This window comes from Macaca nemestrina, chromosome 13 (assembly GCF_043159975.1).
Source record: "Macaca nemestrina isolate mMacNem1 chromosome 13, mMacNem.hap1, whole genome shotgun sequence".
NCBI lineage: Eukaryota > Metazoa > Chordata > Mammalia > Primates > Cercopithecidae > Macaca > Macaca nemestrina.
Window position 1 is genome coordinate 37,354,532 of NC_092137.1, and position 17,265 is coordinate 37,371,796.

At 38.9% G+C, this 17,265-nt stretch overlaps 1 protein-coding gene and 1 long non-coding RNA gene across 5 annotated transcripts in view; one reads left to right on the forward strand and one right to left on the reverse strand.

Annotated features, from left to right (window-relative positions):
• The window catches only part of LOC105464853 (protein kinase D3), a 78,203-nt gene extending 63,756 nt beyond the window's left edge, over positions 1-14,447 (reverse strand). The window contains exons 1-3 of one of the 4 annotated variants that reach the window (XM_071076534.1): positions 14,316-14,414; positions 7,094-7,206; positions 5,510-6,492 (exon numbers count right to left, since the gene is read on the reverse strand). In XM_071076534.1, the coding sequence (XP_070932635.1) occupies positions 5,510-5,797 (288 nt within the window). In that variant the 5' untranslated portion in view covers positions 5,798-6,492; positions 7,094-7,206; positions 14,316-14,414. Of the gene's footprint in view, positions 1-5,509; positions 6,493-7,093; positions 7,207-13,836; positions 14,041-14,315 lie in introns of those variants that run through there. The other 3 variants (XM_071076532.1, XM_071076533.1, XM_071076535.1) reach the window with 3 other exon arrangements.
• Positions 14,448-14,688: 241 nt separating this feature from the next.
• LOC139357816 (uncharacterized) lies at positions 14,689-16,337 on the forward strand. The gene is made up of 2 exons (XR_011611619.1): positions 14,689-15,159; positions 16,097-16,337. It is a non-coding gene; the product is annotated as an uncharacterized lncRNA (long non-coding RNA).
• The last annotated feature ends 928 nt before the right edge of the window (positions 16,338-17,265 follow it).

The window sequence follows — 17,265 nt, forward strand, 5'->3', positions numbered from 1 at the left end:
ATGGCATGTCTGAAGCTTAGGAAAGGAATCTGGACCACAGATCAGAGATTCATCAGCATTATTTTGTAAGTAATCTTGCAATAATACCTTACATAAGCAATCACATATTTCTGTCACCTGTTCATTGCTGGCAACTACGAATGTCTGCCCAGTTAACTGCTGTAGAGTGAAGAGGGCAGAGATTATCACGAATTTCTTGAATAACTAGTTCTAACACAAATAAAATTTAGAGCACCACTAGGAAGCAGAATCACAAAACTCTTTTCATTTGACCATGCAAAAGAAAGCAGACTCTACATGTGCATAAAGAGACTAGTATCTGCTGTCTCACAGACTAGTGAGGATGTTAAAGGTATCTTGCTTTATCCTTCAACAACCTATCAGAAAGTAGTAGCAAGGAATTGTACTAGCAAAAGCTTATTTCTCCAGGTGAAGTACTACAGTTGGTGATGGCAAGCAAAAAGTAGGATTGAAAACATGCTTTCATAGTTCCAACAAGGTGATAGTTCTCTTTCCTGAGTCATTTTATCATATTGTACCTTTATTTCAGGACTCACATCTACCTTATATTAGGGCAATTTGCCATTTGCTCATCATCTTTTCTAGAGCATAAATCACAGGGGCAGGGAATTTGTGTTTCATCTTGGGAGCTTCCACAGTTATCTAGCACTGTGACTGAGGAGTAGTGCACCGTATTTGTTCAACTGAAGCAAAGCCATAACAGATAATGGCACCCAGGTGTAGGAAAATGTATAACACTATTTAGCTCTCTGCAAACTGCCACCAGGGAGAATGAAAATCTGTCTAGAATTTGCAATTATCGCATTAGTCTATAATCAGCTGCAGACCTCTCTGAAATTTTTAATTATAAGATTTTTTTAAAAGTATATTTTCAGTATATGGAAAATGAGATGGCACTCACAGGACAAAACATACTATTTCAATATTTGAAAAAAATGTATCTTCAGATTGTTACTTATCTGGTCCTTAGGCTTATTAAATTTCCATTAGACTAGAGGTTCTAGACTGTGGCTCTCATTAGAATCACAGAACTCTTAAACAGACGCTCCACTCCCAAAGGACCTGATTTAATTGGTCTAGGAAGGACCAGCTTAACCTCCTAGTTACTCTCTAGTGCAGCCTGGGTTGAAAATCACTGTTACAAATCAAGTCCACATTTAAAACGCATATAACCTTGCAACCACATGCATGGAGTTTATAAACATCCTTAAATAAAAAAATAAAAAAAATAAAAAAATAAACATCCTAATACTTGTAACATGTGGCCTATGGTGAAAGATTTTTTAAAACTAGGTGTTTTTTTTTTTGTAAATATGACAAAACAAGCTTTGAACCTTTTGCCTACAATTTTTAAAAAAGCTAACCAGAAAATGCTCAATGATAATCAGAAAATCTTGTGGACTGTTCAAAAGCAGACTGGATTAAGATTTTGTTGGGAAAAAATGGACACAAACACAGAAATAAAGCCTGCATTTGTCAAAATATATGTTATGAGTTTGTTCATTTGATTATAACCAACTTACTATTTCAACAAAAATTACTGAATCATGGAAATATTTGACAAGGAGCTTGGTTCAGTAGGCTGGGAGTGAAAAAAATTTAAAACAACGTATTATTTCAGATGTTGTCATGGCACAGCTCAGAGGCAAATACAGCTTTTCTATCATACTACATCAAGTGAAAGTCTTGTTTTAGCTCTGCCTTCTTGTTTCAGCTCTTATAGTGTAAATAAGAGTCCTTTTCACAGTCTATTTAGTGCCATGTTTTCTGCATTTTTTTCATCTTTTGTTAGTGAGTCTTCTGTTTAAAACAGCTCCGAAGCACAGTGCTGAAGCACTGTCTAGCGTTCTCAAGTGCAAAAAGTTTACGATGTCCCTTATGGGGACAGTAAGTTTCATTCAGGTATGAGTAATAGCGCTGTTAGCTGTGAGTGCAATGTTAATGAATCAACTATATATATTAAATGAAGTGTCTTCAAATAGAAACCCATAAAACAAGGTTATGTATTTATTGGTTGACGAAAATGTTGTGACCAGAGGCTTGCAGGAACCTATCCTCCCACTAGGAACAAAGGTTCCACTAGGTCCTACTAGGAGCAATGGTTCACTATTAGCTAATTCGGTGTTCCCAGTGACTTTACAGAATATAACTACTATGAATAACAAAAATAGACTGCATGTAGAAATAAAATATAAAAATGACAGGAAGAAAACAGAAATATACTGTTCTAAGGTATATATTACATTATAAAGTGGTATGATATTGTGTGAAGATACTCTGATAAGATGCATATTATATAAACTAGAGCAGGGATTTGCAAACATTTTCTGCAAAAGGACAAACAGTAGTATTTTAGGCTTGGTGGGCCATATGGTCTCTGTCACAGCTACTCAACTCTGCTGCTGCAGAACGAAAGCAGCCACAGACAAGATACAAAGGATTGAGCACCTTGGGTTCCAATAAAACTCTATTGACAACAGGTGGTGGGCCAGATTTGGACTATGGATATAGATTGCTGACCCTTGACCCCTGCATTGGAGGAACTGATGGAAAAAAAAACAAAAAAACCACTGTAAAGGGTATAATTAACCAGCAGTGGAGGTACTATGGAATTACATAACGTAATTCAAAAGGCAGAAAAGGACCTAAGACAGAAGGGACAAATAGAAAACAGCCAAACAATCTATTTAAACACGTTTTCTATATGGATAACAGTATTAAATAGAAATGGTCTAAACACTTAAAAAGCAGAAGTTGACAGAGTGAATCTAAAAAGCATACCCAACTATTAATACATACAAGCTACAAAAATCCTACTTTACATAGGAAAACAGAGAGGTCATAAGTAAAGCATGTGAAAAGATACCACAATGCAAATACTAATTTTTTATGAAAAGAATGATTAACACCAAGTATTAGTCCCTCACTTAAGATGATTTGACATACAAGTTTTCGACTTTACAATGGTGCAAAATGGATACACGTGCAGGGAGCTCCTCAACTTACAATGGGATAAACTCACAGCAGATTGAAAATATCATAAATCAGAATACACCTTCAACTTAATATTTTCAACTTGCCATGGGTTTATCAGGACATAACCCCATTGTAAGCCAAGGAGCATCTGTAAGCTTCAGAGCAAGATCTTGAAAAATTATATTGAAAAAGGGATCAATATATCAAAGGCTGTAAAAGTCCCAAATGTGTTTGCAAATAAGAGAGCTTCAAAAAATCCAAGAAAAAAACTGATAAAACTGAAAGGAGAAACAGACATATCTACAATTATAGTTGGGAGATTTCAACAGTCCTTTCTCAAGAAAAGATAAAGTAGAAAGAAGCCAATAAAGATACAGAAGATTTGAACACTATCGACTAATTGACCCAACTAACATTTATAGAAAACTGCACTCAACAAGACTAGAAGACACGAGAGAATGGGGAGAGTTCCTCTTGAGGAAAAATGATTCCCCTGCAAGAGTCATTGGAAAATTCAGTTTACTGCAATAAAATTCAGTTTACTATATCGATTTTATGCTGCTATATCCACAATCAATAATTATTTTATATTTGTAAAAAATTTACACTGAATTATCCTTTTTAAGCTATATCCTATTTCCTTGACGTCACGCTAGTTGCTCACAGATCAAGATTTTTAAGCTAGTTCTCCAAGAATTTCACCCACTGACCCTCTCCTCACATTTATATTAATGAATATATAGGAAATGAATATATATTAACACTGATTCTAGAATAATCCTGCAGAAAATTGGTAAGCCTCTGTAGAAGTAAATAGCTCAATTTAGCCATTACACCACATATACATATTTCAAAATAACATACTGTACTTAATAAATATATACAATTTTTTCTCAATTAAAAAGCTGTGCGAAAAATCAGTAAATGAAATTTCCAAAGACTGAAAACTACATCATAGAGACTCATCAAAACACTGGTTATGAGTTTCTATGGTTTCAAATAAAAAGGGAACATTATATTTAAGTTATAAATATGTATTTAAGTTTAAATATTATCTTTAAATAAAAAAATTACAATCTAGTTGCAAAAGTATTTGAAAAAAACTCTTTAAATGATAATGAAAGGGAAACTAAAAGCAAAGATACGGAAGGATACAAGGTTCTACAGGTCTACAGAAGTAAAGTTATTCTTACTTAGGAATAACTTAAGCCACATTTACAAGTCATTGTTAAAACAAAGGCAGCATAGGTCATTTTCACAAACTGTATAACATTTTTTGGATTGGTAACTACTTTACATCAGAAGATAATGAATGACAGACTATAAAAAGCATAAAGAATTGAAACAAAAGATGAAGAGCCTCAATTCCCAGAAAGAGATGATTTTTGCAAATACAAAGTTTACAATTTGTTTGAAACAAATCTGAAACATGCTTGAAAATCCAGTAAAATCTACTAAAAATAAAATATAACCAATTCATACAACCCATATGAACTGTTTTGATAACACAGAAAACATACTAACCTCATCCATCAAATCGAGATTATTAAAGATATTTAGCTAAAGTTCCTTAAGAAAATGGCACGGTACAGGGAAGGAGGGCGAATGAGAAAAAACATAAAACCACCCTGAATTTTCAAATATTTTGTCGTATATTCAAAATTAATTTACCTATCTTTTAAAAAGACAGAGAGTGAGCATGGTCCTATATTAAATGGCAGTTTAGGAAGATTCTGAACGTCCTGAAAAATAATCAAGATCTAAAGAGAAGGAAATGGATAAAAAAAAGAGAGAGGCCAGAACACACGGTACCTAGAGATAACAAGGTATGGACATGGGACTCAGCAGCTAGCTACTGAGTCCCAGGGGGCCTTGTACCCTTTACCTCCTGTTTTCTCTGAAAACAAATGAGATTTCTTATGCCGCCTTGACTCTATACAGATTTTCCTGCTCTTAAGAGACAAACAGAAGAGTGATACTTCAAAGCTAGAATAAATGTATTTTATTTTATGTTTTCAGACAGAGTCTCACTCTGTCGCCGTGCCAGGCTGGAGTGCAGTGGCACTATCTCAGCTCACTGCAACCTCCACCGCCCGCCCCACTCCCCACGATTCTCCCGTCTCAGCCTCATGAGTAGCTGGGATTACAGGTGCCTGCCACCACCTGTAAAGACCGGGTTTAGTAGAGACAGGGTTTCAACATGGTGGCCAGGTTGGTCTCGAACTCCTGACCTCAGGTGATCTGCCTACCTCAGCCTCCCAATGTGCTGGGATTACAGGCATGAGCCACTGCATCCAGCCAAATAAATGTATTTTAAATCTGGGATATATGTTCCAATTAGCTAGACTCTGAAATTTCAGACTTTAGCCTCAGAGGCCATTAGAACTCTTCCAAAAATGCACAGAATAAACTATTCATGGATCAGTATTTCTTAACTCACTGGTACATGTATAATTTATAGAAAAGCATCAGTAACAATATTATTTACTACTGACAACAGCATGTACAGTACCTTTTGATAAACAATGGAGCACACAAGATCCTTGACAGCAGACAAAGACAGTTCCTGGGCTTCAATGGTAACACTCTCCCGTGTGAGGCCAATCTGCAGTAGAAATGAAACTGTATGCACTGAGCCTCTGGAGTTGGTGAGTGATGGTGCACTGAAGCTTCCATTAGAGAGTCGGGCAGAGAGTCCTGTCTTAGGACTTGAACACGGAGAAGCAGTTGGAAGCACAGCAGGAATAGCTGCAGGTAAGACAGACTTCTGGGCTGATGGAGGGGAATTATTTGCAGACATCTGCCTTTCTTTAATCTTTTAAAATAGTTGTCAATTCTTATAGTTGTCGATTCTTTTTCAATGGTTATGAAGAAGTGTTTAAAATAACAGCAGTAAAGAAAATGACTGCACTTTTGGATTTAGTTGAAAACTTCTTTATTTCCTCTTTTAAGCCACTCATGCCAATACTTATAAGTTTTATCAAGGAGTTGAATGCCCAACAGGTCCTATTTCTCTAAATATCAGTCCCATCAAAAAACAGTCTTGTCTGTAGGAAGACAACCAGGGATTTGTATAGGATTTAACATCACTGAGCTATCCTCAGCAGGATAGAGCTGACGTAGCTTATTTACGAATCTATTTTCCTTTCAGTCTGTTCTTGTCTCTTTAATTTCAGGAAATACATATTGAACAAAAGTTTTTCTGTCAAGATGAAATCCTCTTCGTTTAAAAAACAGTAAGTGTTTTGGATTAATCTATTCAGTAATTTTCCTTTGGTTTACTAATTTGATAGTACACCTTCTCAAATGTCCACACCTTAAATCACCTTCTCAAATGTCCACATCTTAAATCACCTTCTCAAATGTCCTCATTTTCATCTGGGGGTATGAACTTTTCTATGATGAAGTACAAAGCTTTTTAAAATAGTATAGGCATATTTCATTAGATGAATGGGTCCATCGAGAAAAGTTGATGCTTTCTGATATACAGTCAGCCTGGAAGGAAATTTTTTAAAGGTTTTTAACACTTTATATTCATTTGCCATTAATTTAAAAATAAGAATATGACTTTTTTAAATGACAATTTTTGGTCATATGCTTATAATTCACTAATAAATCCTAATGGGTAGCAATTTTTAGCTAGTTAGCAAAGACTTTTTTTTACTACAGGTATAATTTCAGGGAGAGGCTCAAAAAATATCCTTGGCACTCTACACTGATACCTAAAACTTAAACATTAAACATTTTTTTAAATCTACTTTATTTTTAATCAATGAAGACCACTTTTATTTTACAATTACATGACTGAGTTATATCAAAAACAGAAGTGACAAAAAGAGTAAAACTGACGTTTTCATAGACATACAATACATACCACCCCACCACACAAAAGATGTACAATACTTTCCTAATATAAGAGTATTCTTTTTTATATTTAAATACTAATTCTGCCAAAAAATGACTCTTGACTTCCTTTGTTGAAAAATTCCTTTCAGAAGACTAAGGAAGCAGGAGGGGAGATACTGAACAGTTAAATGATCAACAAGTGTGAAAGCTGACATACTTATCACAGGAACATAAGAGAAAGGGATCTCACCATAAAAGATTTCTCCTATCCAGGTCCTAACTAGGCCCAACAATGCTTAGCTTACAAGATCAGACAAGATCAGGCACATCTGGGGTGGTGTGGCTGTAGACCACAAAGCATTTCTAACAGTAAGAAAGAGAACAGTAGGTATAGTTAAATATTTATCATAATTTTTAGGAAAGCACAGGTCAAAAAGTTAAAAAAAAAAAAAAGGTATGACGCCGCCCCCCACACGTCTTAGGCATGAAACAGCTCATAATTGATGGCTCCTTCTAAGTTCCATTTATATACCCATAAATAATTTCAATGAAGAAAAACAGTAAAGCATCCAGTGTGGCTGCAGAGTAACTCTCTGCCGAGTAGTTAATGGGTTAAATTGGGACGAATATGACAGAAGGACAAAAGCACACAACTATAGTATTAGGAATGGGAAAGCTCAGGAAAAAACTGAGACTTAAAAAAAAAAAACTGAAGACAAAAGCTTTTATAGCTACTTTCAAGTAAATTATTATTCCATCTTACACAATGTACAACACTTGATAGTTTATAAATGTTTCACATACTTTACCTCATAACTCTTTGAAAGTTGACAGGGTAAAAATCATTTTTGTAGACAAGAAAATTGAAGCACAAGGCGATAATGCAACTTGCCCAGCAGCACATGGCTATTAATAAATAGGTGGAGCAGGAATTAGAAGCCAGGTTTCATACTTTCTTACCCAGTGCTGTCTCCACAGTAACACACTATTTCTCAAAGAGAACAAGGAACTAAGAATCACTGCTCAGAGGATGTTGCTAAGGTTGAGAAATCACACAGAAAGACAGACTGCTCAACTTGTATTTTGCTTATCTTCTCCACAGTTTTAAACTAAAACGGCAGAAAGGCACTGAGAACTGAAACCTGAGACAAATGACTAAGACTTTAACAACTTTACGTGAGTTTGAGTCTCTAGGTCCAGATGCAATCCATTCCATACTACTAAAGCAATTCACAAATGTAATCACAAAGCTGACTCCTATAATTTTGGAGAAAGAACTCAAAAAGACAGATATAATCATGGCCTGGAGATTTGCAGAGAGGTTTCAAGTTCTGGTGGCTGGAGAAGCAGGAAAGCAAATTTCAGAAATTACAAATATAAAAAATAATGAAGCAAATGGTTTGTGAATAACTGGAGAAGAATATAATGATCACTAGAAGTCAACCACATTTACATCTTGGAAAATAATGACTATTAGTCTTCTTAGCTGGAAAAAAATAATAGCTTACATTTATTAAGCTCTTACTAACTGTCAGACTGTTCTAAGCACTTTACACATATTACCTCATTTAATCCTCACAGCAACCCATTACATGGTTGAGAGAACAGAGATTTAGAGATTAAAGTACTTGCCCAAGACCACACAATTAGCAAAGCCAGAAAAAAAAGATAGTTTATTCTGACAAAAATAGTATCCAAGATGATTGTCCATGCTATCTTTGTAAGTATGTTACTGGACTGTGGGCTGGACATTAGTGCAGTTAAGTTTGTTGCTCTATGTCAGCTTAGATGAGGAAAGTCTTTATGGAACTGCCTTGAAACGCTGTCCTCAGCCTTATATATTTACGAGATAATAAAGGCATAAAGCATATGCTCATAAAATCCTCAGGTTGAAGAAATCTGGGAGAAATAAACTAAAATTAAACTGAAATTTAAAGGTAAGTGTAAAGCTTTGCATTTAGTTTCCCCAAAATGTGCAATACAGAAATGGGGAAATGCTTACTCGGAAGCAGTTTATATGAGAGGTGTTTATCAGTGCAAAAGATTAATTCAAACTGCTAATGGGTGACTAAAAGAGCTAATGCAAAGCTAATGCCTTAGGTCACTGAGAACACATCAGCATCCTTCTGTATACTCCTTGTTACTTAACCTACATCACTATTACGTTTATATCTATGGTCAACATTTTCAGAGCCATACTGATTTTTTTTTTTAAAAAATCATGCATGTAAAGGTAAAAAGAATGTCATGTGTTAAAAATGTGCTTAACAAAACCAAATAGAATAAGTGGTTTTCAAATACTTGAATAAGTGTTAATAGGAGAATTGATTTTATTCAGTATCACTGCAGAGGGTAGACGAAAAAGGAAGATGACAGCACTTCTTACTTAACCTCACAGGTTGTAAGGATTGAGCTACAGGGTACAAACTGTCTGTAACAACACCTGGCTAACAGTAAGCGCTCAGTAAGTTTTAGTAATTTTCATAGCAATTAGTTGAAGGAATTAACAACTAAGCCTTTACTTTATGCTAAACACATAAAGTGAGATATGACACTTCATTAAATCCTTGCAACAACTCTAGGAGATTTAACTCTATTTTCCAGAAAAGAAACCAGAATTTTAGAGAAGTTGTTGCTTGCCTGTAACTATATAGCTAGTAAGCGATAGAAATGAGATTCAGACTAGTTTCCCTGACTCCAAAGCCCAAGTTCTTTCTACTACTTTATTCCATATCCGACAACCTAACAATGGAACAGGTTGTCTCATGAGGTAATGAGCTCCATAACATATCTGACTTAAGGAGTTTTTATAAGCTGAACTATCACAATAGAGTAGTAAAATATCTATGAATAAAATTATATGCAAGTTAATGACTCTTTTTTTTTTTTTTTGGAGACACAGACTTGCTCTGCTGCCTAGGCTGGAGTACCATCTTGACACTGACTGCAGTCTCCGCCTCCCAGGTTCAAGCAATTCTTGTGCCTCAGCCACCCCAGAAGCTGGGATTACAGGTGCACACCACCATACCTGGCTCATTTTTGGATTTTTAGTAAAGACGGGGTTTCATCATGTTGGCCAGGCTGGTCTCGAACTCCTGACCTCAAGTGATCTGCCCATCTCAGCCTCCCAAAGTGTTGGGATTACAGGCATGAGCCACTCACCCGGCCCAAATTAACTACTACTACTTTGATGAAATGTCTTCCCACTAAATATCATTTTATTATACCTAGTAATATTAGCCAAATAACAGTGTTTAATACAACTAATTTATCAGAACTAATTATAACTATTCATAATAAACACTACATATAAAAATGATTTTTAAAAGTCTCAGCATTAACACAAATAGAAGAAACCTAGGAGTTGTCAGATTTCTGCCCACTCATTCCATCTGTTTTCCCTCTCCTGGTTTGGTTTATGAATCCCAGATTTATTCTGGAAGATGCAATAAGATGTAGGGTGCAAAATATTAAGACTATTAAATCTAATAACTGTAACTTACATGAACCCTTGATATGTTGCTTAATTTTGTCTTTATGCTTCAATTAGAAAACTGAAAGAGTAGTACATCTTATTAATTTACAAACTATATACCAATTTCATATGCTTGTTTCTAACAGGGGTACGAGGCTCTAAATAATACCGTCTAGTTGGCAAGCATTTCTAATAGGTTTATTTGGAACATGTCAAATATTCTTTTGGAGAGCTGTCACATATCCCATTCAAACGAGCTTACATAATCCGTTATCATTGTTAATGGAATCAAAAGATAGGATATTAACGGCATCTTGAACCCAGTCTGTTGTATTATTACAGACAAGGTGAAACAAAGGCCCTGGAGGTGAGAGGACTTACTTGAGGATTATCTCATGGTAATATCACAAGTTTATCTACTTCCTCTCCCTCTCCTTCCCTTTCCCCCATGCACACATTATCTCATTTTTAACACTCTAATTAGGAGAAGCTCTGACAGCAGTATTTCCATTTAACAAATACTTAATTGAGTACTTACTATTTACCAGACTGTTATGAGAGACACTGGAGTTACGTAGCAGCGACCAAAACAGACATGGCCACTGCTCTCTCCAAAATTCAAAGTGTGATGTGAGACACAGACACAACATTCATACAAACAGCTGAGTAACTATAAACTGCAAGAAGTGATATGGCAGAGTATACTAAGGGGACCCAATTCTAGCTGGGATCTCAGGAAAGGTACCTTTAAGGAAATATTTAAGCTGAGATCTCTGGATAAGCAAGAGTCAACGAAGCAAAGAGACAGACAAAAGGATTCCAGGAAGGCAGAACGCTTGTAGTTATTAAATTCTTTTTTTTTTTTTTTTTTTTTTTTGAGACGGAGTCTCGCTCTGTCGCCCAGGCTGGAGTGCAGTGGCCGGATCTCAGCTCACTGCAAGCTCCGCCTCCCAGGTTCGGGCCATTCTCCTGTCTCAGCCTCCTGAGTAGCTAGGACTACAGGCGCCCACCACCTCGCCCGGCTAGTTTTTTGTATTTTTTAGTAGAGACGGGGTTTCACCGTGTTAGCCAGGATGGTCTCGATCTCCTGACCTCGTGATCCGCCCGTCTCGGCCTCCCAAAGTGCTGGGATTACAGGCTTGAGCCACCGCGCCCGGCGTAGTTATTAAATTCTTCAAAAAGAAGCTCATTATTTAGAGTAGCCAGCATTCTTTTTATACAATACTCAGTAAATGCTAAAGTGAAGAGACAAAATACTCTTCCTATTTGCAATAACAATATTTATTATAATATGACTTCCTTCCAGTAAAGAGTTTTCCAGGTTCAACTTAGTTTTGTGTACTAGAAATGCTAATGACGTGGAAGGTTGTGTCCACACCGCTTGACATGTATTAATATAAGTATTCTTCTACCATGTAAAAGTATGTGGCCTTTTTCAATGCAATTCTGACCAGCGTCCTAAAGTCCATGTCCATGTTTTGACAACAGGTTTGACTTTGCTTAATAATTGTTCTTGCTTTTATACTGTATGTTGTATTTAAAAACTCAAGGATCTATGTCGTCGGTTTTTAAAAAAATCATATTTTGTAGCAATCCCGACAGTGATTTACATATTTTCAAAAATACCAATTACTTTAGATTAACATGCTTTTCCTCCTAAGAGCTCACCATTTGCTAAATTGTTTCCTCTAAAACTCTGCTCATCTGGACACAGTGACAGTTGAATCTCAGTCCTTCCACTGTCAGAGAGTACGGAGAGAGCACACCATATCTGCTCTGCTCAGGAACTGAAAAGTTTATCCAGTAATAAGATTATGGACTGCCAGTCTGGCAATGCAATATGAATCTGTGTGGAGCTTGATAGATGTTCATCTCTGCACCAGTAGTAGCTAAGAAATCTGATTGGCTAACAGCCAATGAGCAATTTCTCACATACTGCCACAATAAACTAACCACAGAAGTGGAAAAAACTTTTTTCCTACATTAAAATGAAAATATCTCATAAGCACATTATCTCGAGTTTTTCCTGCGAGGGCTACTCAAAGAGATACACACACACACACACACACACACACAGCAAGTTCGATTTGAATTACATAATCAGGGAGATTCAAAGTACAATCACCACAGAAGATTGTGAATTATAAGCAGCATTATATCAAATTAAAACTTGTACTAGCAAATAATTTCCCTATATATCAAGCTCTGTACAAGTTGTTTCTTTTAAAAATGAACAATTAACTCCACTATAGTAGGTATTTTCAACTCTGGAGTCTTTTAAAAAATGAGAACAAAATGTCCCTTAAGAAAACTGCACTTAAATGACCACCTATTCATATTTTTCTGTATGTGGTGTTTTCAATTCGTAATTTTAAAAATGTAATACCAGAAAGTTTTATTTATTAAGTTCTGTGTGGGGGGCAGTGTTTAAATCCACTAAGAGAAAGAAATTTCTATTTTAAAGTGGCTATCTGATGGAAGGCCACATACTTTTAAAAAAATGAAACTTAAAATTTTCTCTAAAAGACTCCACATTATCTAGGATGCTTAAAAAATTCGTTTTAAGATACGCGTCAACATTCTTAAAATGAAATGCTATACGCTAAATTACAGAACCTGAGTCACCCTGAAATGTGAAACGCCATATACTAAATTATAGAACCGAGGACGGAACCTGGCTTGTCAAGGAGTACTCCAAGCTCATGTGCTCAGGCCCACTACAACTGTATTACTACCTACTGAAGCAAAACCTGCCACGGTTTCTGCGTGACACGTTTCAAATCCTACTTCTGGAAAATCTTCTAACTTCTTGGCTGAATGTCCATGCTTGATCTCAATTCGGAATCTAACAGGGAAGGAGGCAAAGGGTTCGTTGATAGAGGAAAAACTGGCCTCGATCTCAGTCGGGGAAATGTTATAGACGCCTTCTGAAGCAAAGCTAAGGAAAATCAAAATCGCTCAAAATGTAAGAACCGCGACATTAAGTAGAAGGGTAAAAAGAAAATTTCAGAGGAATAAAACAACATTTTCTAGCGTACAAATGAACGCACTTAAAAGTTCTTATTCCATTTGTGGCTACGTCTCATAAAAGCTGTGTCGCACCAAGTAGTAGTTCAGGGTGTAACTTATCCTTCCTAATCAAAGATGACACCGATAGTCTTATTTCCTGTGGGGATGGGTGTGGTTGAAGACACAGTTACGTCCAAGCCATCAATCTGTGTGTGTGGAAAACTCTGCAGGTCGCGCATACACTTGTCGCTTGAATTATATGTGTGCATGCAGACGGCAAGGCCTATGCCCCTGACTGCGTTCACCTGAAATAAAACACCCAACCGGCAACACAGTAGTATATGTGGTTATTTTCATTGCTCAAAGAAACAGTCGCACTCCTCCGTGTTTCATCTTAAGGAAAACCTACCAGGAGGTTCCAACTCGGAACAACGCTGCAACTCGCAAATCCAAACGCAGTAGGGATACTGGGGCGGGGGGCTTACATTCTCCAAGCACCATTTACTCACCCCTTTGAGACGACCACAACGCAAAGTGAGGAAATGAAACGAAAAAGCTCTTCCAAAATTCGGCACTCCGAGTTCCGCGGGTCTGGCTTCGGGAACTAGTTTGGGAAACCCGGGAACGGATCGCCTCCGCGGGGCCGGGCTGCGGTGGTCGCCAGCGGAGTGCGAACCTAAGTTGGCCTCCTCGCGGACGCCGGAACTCGGCCCCCGCTGGCGGCTGCGGCGGCGCCCCCGCTCCCCCTCAGCCGCCCACCTCCCGCCGCGCGGTCCCCTAACTTCCCGCCCAGCGCAGCTGACACCGCCCAGCCGGGCGCGGGGTCCGAGTGCTGCCGCCGCCGCCGCGTGCGGTTGGCGGGGGGAGTTGAGGGGTGGGGGAGGGGCAGCCGCTGCCTCAGCCCGACGGGCCAGGAGAACAAAGCGGCGGCAGCGGCGGCGCGAACTTTTTCGGTGTCTGTTCAGCGCTCCCCGAGGCGACTACTTACGGTAGCAGGCTCGGCCCGTCGTGAGAAACTCTGCGCCTGCCAGCGTTTGAGTCCCGGACGAGGCGCCAGCGAGGCTTCACGCGCCCGGCAGGATCCCGCCCGCCGCCGGCGCCCCTTCCTCCCTCCCTCCCCGTCCCGTCCTGAGGCCGGAGGGCGGGGGGCCGGGGCGCGCGGGGGACGGGGGCGCGCGGCCGGCGCGGGGCCTGCCGGGAGCTGTAGTTCCTCGGCCGGCGCCCGCCGGGTGGTGGCCGCGGCGGGAGGTCGCGGCTGTCTCTTTCCCGCGAAGGGGCGGCGGGAGCGCCGGGTACAGTCGGGCTGACTCCACACCTTCGAGTTCTGGGCGTCTCTGTGAGCGCGGGGGCACGGGGCAGGGGCGCCGCGGGAGATGCGAGCGTGTCTTTCTGTCAGTTACACGCGGTACTTGGTCCCGCTGTTGCCGACGGTAATGTCTTTTCCTCTGCTGCCGTGCACTCTGAGGGAGGCGGTGGCGACAATGGGCCAGAGGTGACAGTTGGAACGGGGGACTTGTAAGGCGTCCAGAGCAGAGAGCGGCTTCCACCCCGAGATGTCACAGCCCTCCCGCATGCTCCTCCCTGCTGCCTGCCCCCGGGGTGGCAGCCGACACCGCAGCTCGGCGCCCAAACCTGCACGTCCCGAGCTCGACGTTCCGACTGCAGGGGTTTTCCCGGTGCTTGGTGTTTCCTCCCCATCGGCCTTTAAACGTGTATATGACCCTACCACCAAAGTGGAGTGCAGTCCAGAATCACCAAACCTAGGCTTTCACGTGTCTGGAAACACAATGTTAACATTTGTTTTGCTCCAAAACAAAGTGTGACCGTGTCGGGTGAGTGGGGCGGGGGTGGGAGTCAGCAGCATAGAGGGAAAATACACTGTGCATAAATTTTCGATGTCTTATGTGAGAGAAAGGCCTGAGAAGCTGACAGCCATTGTCACAGAAGCCACATGATTCTCCTTATGTCAACATTTTATCCCGAAAGTACTTAAATATATTGCAACAATCAGAGGGACTACAATCAAAAGGGCAGTTTTCTTTCTTCTCTCTTTTTCTTTCTTTTCCCCTTTCTCTCTTTCTTCTTTCTTTCTAGAAAAGGTTTTACTCTGTCATTCAGGCTGAAGTGCAGTGCCACTATCATAGCTCACTGCAGCCTGAAACTGCTGGGCTCAAGTGATTCCCCTGCCTCAGCCTCCCAAGCAGCTGGGACTACAGGCGTGCGCCACCACGCCCCACTAACTTTTAAGTTACTGTAGAGAGGGGGTCTCTTGCTGTGTTACCCAGGCTGGTCTTCTGACCTCAAGAGATCCGCCCGCGTCGGCCCCCCAAAGCGTTGGGATGACAGGCGTGAGCCACCATGCCCAGCCAAGAGGGAAGTTTTCAAGAACAGAAAGAAAAATAAACATAAGTGAGCCCCTACTTTTGATACAAAATCATCACTCTTAATGGATGTCCTTGGATTTAAAGTTAAGATATGAAAATATTAAGATAATTTATATTAAACATAAGGCAGGTAAGATTGTGTAAAACCTTGATTATTTAAAAAGCTATTTTAAAAAATATTTCTGAAACATTCTCAGGAATTGGAAGTTGCTAAATGTCTTACATCCAGCAGTATCTAATTCAGTCTTATTATACTTTTGTTATTAGAGCCCTATTCAGCTATTCTTTTACTTTAAAATTGAAAGTAGATTTACTCAAGTTTACCTTCTTTTTAAAGAACTCTCTTGCTTAACTTTGCCCTTTTCTTCCTTTCACTTCCCAACAGACGTTTTAGTCCAGCCCCAAATTTTGCCTCTCAGCAAGATTCCCAGGACCTCATTGGAGCAGTTTACAGCCAGTCTTATCTCACTATTAACTTCCATTTTCTGTTGTAGTACTTAAAGAGACAGAAGTTACTCTTCCTATAAGTAACTTTTCTAGACGATTCAAACTGCTGTTATACAGAGATTTAAGTATTTGTGGGCATGTGTGAAAATAGAGATATATAATATATATATTTTATTTTATTTCCACTGTTCTGCTTCTCTTTTTAAAAATAAAACGGTCTCCTCCACTTTGGGTAAATCTTTCAGCACATTTGATCAAAGAACTATCTTTGTATCTAATTTTTTACTTAACATGTACTACAGTTTCCTCAAGGTGTTCCATTCCTGTTCTGAGAGCATTACAGAGATAAAGATTGGATTTAATAAGTAAGGGTATTACCATGGGAAATGTTTTAATCCTTGAGAGAAAATATAATCTGAATGCTCAAAATGGAAAGGATTTTTCTTCTTGGTGATGTTTTATGAAAATGAGCTTAGAAAATTGCTCTTCTATGGCTGCAGTTGCAGACCTTGTCCTGCATTATTGGGTTCCTTGTACTTAATGACACAACATAGCCATTCAAATATGTTACCTCATGCAAGCAAAGAAAGTCAACACTCTTGTGACTTGAGATAACAGAGGCATCTGATTTAGAAACCTAAATGCAGGGGAAAAAAATGGTCTGCCCGCCGCAGTCTCCCAAATTGCTGGGATTACAGGCATGAGCCACTGTGCCTGACCCTTATTTTTATTTATTCATCATTTAGCACAGTGCTCAATAAATGTTGATTAAGTTAGTGAATTTTTTCATTAGGGAAATTGATGACAATTTCCAACTAGAGGAAATTGTCATCATTTTAAAACTTCAGCTGGTTTTAATTTATAGAATGTGGTCACTGGAAAATTATTTTGTGTTTGTGTCTTTTACCATGACCTTGAAACAGCTGAAAAATTCGAAAAAGCATTTGGGTGTCAATATAGAGTTAGTAAAATAGTTATGGGAGAAAATGCTTTAGGCTCTATTTCTTTATCAGCAGAGATGTACATGATGATATAGTTCTCAAAATGTCCTTTCTCAGTTTCCACTGCCATTATCCTAGTCCATATCTCACATCTGGATTACCACAA